The 5,616-nt window shown below is 23.9% G+C and overlaps 1 protein-coding gene across 1 annotated transcript; it reads right to left on the reverse strand.

Moving 5' to 3' along the window:
- Positions 1-560: 560 nt before the first annotated feature.
- Positions 561-2,031, reverse strand: Trax (Translin associated factor X). Its single transcript, XM_011498248.1, has 3 exons — positions 2,016-2,031; positions 1,043-1,912; positions 561-968 (listed from the first exon to the last, which is right to left on the reverse strand). Exons 1-2 carry the CDS (start codon positions 2,029-2,031, stop codon positions 1,044-1,046), a joined length of 885 nt encoding a protein of 294 aa, XP_011496550.1. The 3' UTR covers positions 561-968; position 1,043.
- Positions 2,032-5,616: the final 3,585 nt, after the last annotated feature.

Consider the following 5,616-nt stretch of genomic DNA (forward strand, 5'->3'; position numbering starts at 1 on the left):
TGCTTGATACAGAAATTGAACCATTGAATTATATTTTATGTAGTAATAACGATACACGAAATTTGGTAGAATTCATAAAAGAAAATAAAAGCAATAATGAAGTGAATGATCAAAATATAGAGTATTTAATTAGTAATATTTAAGTTAAAATTAATTTATAATATATTTTAGATAATTATAAATTAAGTTTGATACAATATTCTAACTTTTATATGGAAGATGTATAAGAAGAATTTAAGTCATTCTATGGGACCAAATAGTCAACAAATAAAATAAACATTAAATATTGATAATAGTAGAAAACGAAATAAAAAAGCAAAATTAAATTATCAATATTCTGTTAATATTAGACCAAGCTATGAACCAATACGCCAATCTATAGATGATACAAATGTAAATAATTATTATGCATTAAAACAGACATCTATTATAAATAATAAGCAAAGTAAATAAAAGCAAAAATGTAAATATTGAAGAGTGCTATAGATAATTTTTTATAAAATAAATGTTGAATACAAATAAGATTTATTTGAAAAGTGAATTAAAAAAGAAAAGTTGTTTATGCTTTTTATTAAAAAAAAAAAAGTTTGTTTACAATAGTTTTTCACTTTAAATTGTATAGTAGCTCATAAGAAAGTAACAAATTTATGAAAAAATTTTAAATTATATTATAGGTTAAATGCTGAACATAAGGCAATTTACAGTCATCCTAGTGATACTGAGTATGAACTACCCGATATTAAAACAGAATGTGTATATGGAATAAAATGTTATCGTAAGAACTTGGAACTTAAAATAAAATATAAACATACACGTGATAAGAGTAAGCCAACTCAAACAATTTTTAAACTGGTTTCTTTAGAAGTTTTTTCAGATTCAGAATTATCTGAAGAAGAATCAGTTGATGAATCAGAATATGAACTAACATTGACTGGTGGTGAAAGTTAGGGATCAGCAGAATTTGAATTCTAAGAAGATAAATATTATTTAAATGAATAAGTATTTAGCAAAATTAGTTAATAATCAAATTATATAAAACTACATTAATATACACGGTATCCTTCATCAATGTCTAAAGTCATATCTTCTGTAGCAACAATAGCTACATCAGCTAACATATGCTTAGGAATTTCAGAACCTCGAACTTTAATTGTATAACATACATTCTCCATTTTTAATAAATTTTGTTTTAAAACATACATTTTTTTATTCACTTCTGCTGTAGTAATACCAGCACAACTTAAAAATCCTTTGTACATATTTCTAACAAAATTACATATTTGATAACAGCTTGAAATATCACCATTACTTAAATTATTAATGCATTTTCGCATTAATTCTCCAGTAAGATCAGCTATTCCTAATATATATTCAACAGGTGCAATTAAAGTCTGAATTGTCTTTTCTTCTACAGAATATTGCTCATTTTCATTCAAATCCTTTATTCTATATCTCATTGATTCTGCTAATTTTGTCCAGTTAAATAATGTATTATTTTGTAAATACCAATAAAATGAAATAGCTTCAATAAATTCTTGAAAGCCTGTTCTGTATGCTTTTAAATATAAATATGGATCATGACCATATAATTCCAATGCAATATTTTTAAACAATATCTTAATAAGATTATTTATTCTTGTTTCAGCTTCTTCCAAAATAGTATTTCTTTTGCTTTCCTTATCAAGAGTATGTAGCAGAAAAATTATTCGTTTACTTTCAATTGTAATATCACGGTTAATTTTAACTATTCTTTCATATCGATCATGTTTGGTATCCAATTCAATAGCATATTTTTTAAACTGTTTAATAATGTGACTGTTTTCATTTATACCTTGTAATACTTCTTTTCCCTTATCGCCAACATTAATTTTATGGTAAGAATTATGTTGATTTTTTTTATCGTTTGAATAACCTGTAAACGAAATAAAATTATTAATAGAATTAACTGATAAATAATTAACTAATATAGTTTTTAAATCTTTTAAAAATAAATGCATATTATTATATATGTATACCTTTATATTCCGACATTAGAACATATATTATTGTATAAATGGTTATATTAAATATTTCTTTATTTATATTTCTTTTTAATGTTATTATTTATTGAATTATTTTTATTTTCTTATAATAAAATTACGAAAATATATTTTTTTAAATTTCACTTTTGTTATGGACTTATGACAATCTGATGTTTGATAAAAATATTTATTATACATAGTTTTAGGTTAGTTTTGTTGCATATATATATATATATATATATATATATATTTATTTATTTATACTATAGTTGAAATAATAAAAAAAGAAGTTTTTAATTATTTACACATATTGAATAAAAAATTAATATTATTTTTATTTTATTATTTTTAAATGACATTAATGTTAGCATTCGATTGATTTATTTAATTATATAAGATAATTTTACTTTTTAAATTCTTTAAAGAAATTAAATAACTGATATGTTAGTTCTGTTATGATCATATTAAAGTTAACGAATTACAATGTGTTTGAATAAGATCGTTGTATTTAATTAATTGATGAGTTTATGCAGTACTTAATATACTTAATATTAAACGTTATCGTAATTGTTACTATATTATGCTATTTAATATTATTTGAGTTTTATTGACTGATTTTAAGGAAATAAAGTGAATAAATAAAATCGTATTGAATTAAATGTAATTAAAAATTTTAATTTCTGTAAAGAAAAATCACATAAAAAAAGGTATTATATAAATTAAGTTTTTTGTATTAAATAGAAATTTAATTAGGATTAGATGTAATTAATTTTGATCAATCTAAATGAATACTAAATGAAACTAATATTTTAGTAATAGTATATATTTAAAATTTAAACAATATAAATTGTCAATAATTAAATTCTATTATTTATTGGATATCGTGAAACTCTGGTTAATTACACATATTATTACAAGGTCTGTAATCTATAATAAATTATAAGCGACGAATTTGGTTTTTAGTACCAACTTAAAGATTAATCAATAATTATTTTAAATTATTAAAAATATATATATTTTTATTGGCAATCAAATTAATTTTTATTAAAATTATCTTATATTTTTAAGGTATTAAAAATACGATATGTTTTAAGTATGATATTAACCTGTTAAGCATGTACGGTTATGATAAAATGTATGGTTTGATTATCCTCGCAAAGGCATAAAATTTGTGTGTATTTGTCACAAATTTGTCCGCAACATGTTTTGTTTTACATCCCCTAGATAGGGGTTGAGAATATATTTTGATGAATATATTTTGAGCAATTCTATTTTAACAATTTAAATATTATAATTTAATATTAAATTATATTGACACTGCAAAATTGGTGCATTGTTTTAGTAATAACAGTTTCCTATTATACACAATAATGCGTAAATCGACAAATATACATAAAACAAATAAATATATTAATAACAACGTCTTAAACATATAAAATCAATATTTTAAATTGCTACAAATACACAAAATAAATTAAAGCAATGTAGATATGAATGTGAGTACTATGGGTAAATTTTTTTAAAAAACATATGAATTTTAGGTAAAATTCGTTTAAAAAATTTATTTAAAAAATAAAAATACAGAAGGCGAACTTAATACATAGTCAATAGTGATTTTACTGTAACCAAGGCGGTGGCCAGAAGTGTCGTTATTTGTCTTCTCCTGGGTGAGTTAACAATTTTTCGGTCTAGTCATTTTATTTGTAATGATGAGCTAGAGTCTGCGGATGTACGTTTCTTTTCTTCGTGTAACAGTGTATGATGCTCATTATGGCAGTTCTTGCAGTTTTTCGTGCTGAAGCATGGGTTTGGTAGATGTTTAATTAAGCAGTTTTTACATAACTGTAGGTTTTTTGCAACGGCTTTTGTTTCGTCAATCGTCAATTTCTTAAATTGTTCGCATAACCATATTTTGTGGTTTTCATTGCAGTAGGTACATGAAGGGTGATGTCGATTAAGCTTCAGATAATTTTCATGATTGTCAGTCTCATCTGATGACTGACATATTCTTACGGATTTTTTAATGCATGTGTGAGGTTGAAAATTATATCTTTGTTGATCTGTCTCTTGCAAATTTAGGATATGATGTTGAGTCACCGAGTGATCGTTCCCACTCCGTTTTTGTCTGATTGACAAGTTGCATTAATACTATGTGAACTGCTATGCAATCCCGTGCATTTGGGATATCAAATTGCATTAAGGATTCCAATAAGTCACTTATTTTGCTTATTAATTTCTCTAGATCGGTGGCTGATTTTATGATTGAATTATAAGGTGGTAATGAACTGTTGTAAAAGTGACTTCAGTGCTAGTCGGGAAGTATTATTAGATTATTAGATTGTAGTCGACACGTTATGTGTGTATATTATAATTAATGTTATGTTAATTATGTATGTAAATGTTAATTAATAGCTGTGTAAATGTTAATAACTGTTTGACTGAATGTTTGTTTTAAATTGTACTGAGTATTAACTTATGATTGAGTAATTGGTTAAGGTACAGTGAGTGATAATTGTTGGTTGAATGTTAGAAAAGAAGACAGTGAGTGCCAGTGCGTGCGAGCTGGTCTTAAATATTAGCGTGGCAGCTTGAAACGCTGGCAGTAACGCTTGAACTTGTTGCTAGGCCGAAAGTCTTGATGACGTTAGAACGAAGCTACAGAATATTCGAGAAATCTTGAAGGACGGACACTGCCTTGGAAGGTTCGAGAATTGCCAATCGTCGTTACTATGCAGAAATATTGTAGAGCGTTAGACAATAATGCGTAAACTATTTAAGAATTCGCAGAATCAATGTTTACAAACGTAAGCATCCGAAAGCTTGTACTTCTTCCACTTTTCAAAATCTTCGACGTTGCTCCAATCCGTAATAAGTAATTTTTATTTTATGTGAGATTAAGTAAAGTTAATTTGTTATATTAAATAAGTAAAGTCATACTTCAGTTATCAAATAATAAATTAACATTAGAAATGGGCTTAACCCATTTAGAGCTAATACCTGAAAATATAGATTGAGATTATATTCGGATAAAAGTTTTTTTTCTGTTCAAAAGAGAAAAGCAAAATCATAATATTGTAGCACTGTAGTTATATATACGCATATATGCTATAAGAATATTTTAAATGTTTGACGTATGATGAATTAAACAAAGAATGTAAATAATAATCACTTTTTTTTTTTAATTTTGCTATAAAACAATATATAATATTTTTACATTATATTCTATCATTTAATAATAATTTGATAATTAATCTAACAATATACAATTATAACGAATTATCAGTTTGTATTACAAAATTCACCTGTTCGCAGTATAATTAAATGTTTAAAATTTATAAATTTTAAATTAATTAGATTTAAATGTAAATTTACAGTTTCGATCAAATTATAGTAATAATTTATATTATTATTAAATATGTAAAAATTAATTAAGTAGAATATTATTGACAGATTCGTAAATTTTATATTGATTTCTGTAATTATTAATTGCATATGAAATTCTTGAAATATAATAAAATATCAAATAATAAAAAATAATTATATATTACAAATTAAATTAATGTTATCGTAAAGTCGATTTTTAATTAATACATTT

This window comes from Ceratosolen solmsi, unplaced genomic scaffold (genome assembly GCF_000503995.2).
Source record: "Ceratosolen solmsi marchali unplaced genomic scaffold, CerSol_1.0 scaffold14, whole genome shotgun sequence".
Classification (NCBI taxonomy): Eukaryota; Metazoa; Arthropoda; class Insecta; order Hymenoptera; family Agaonidae; genus Ceratosolen; species Ceratosolen solmsi.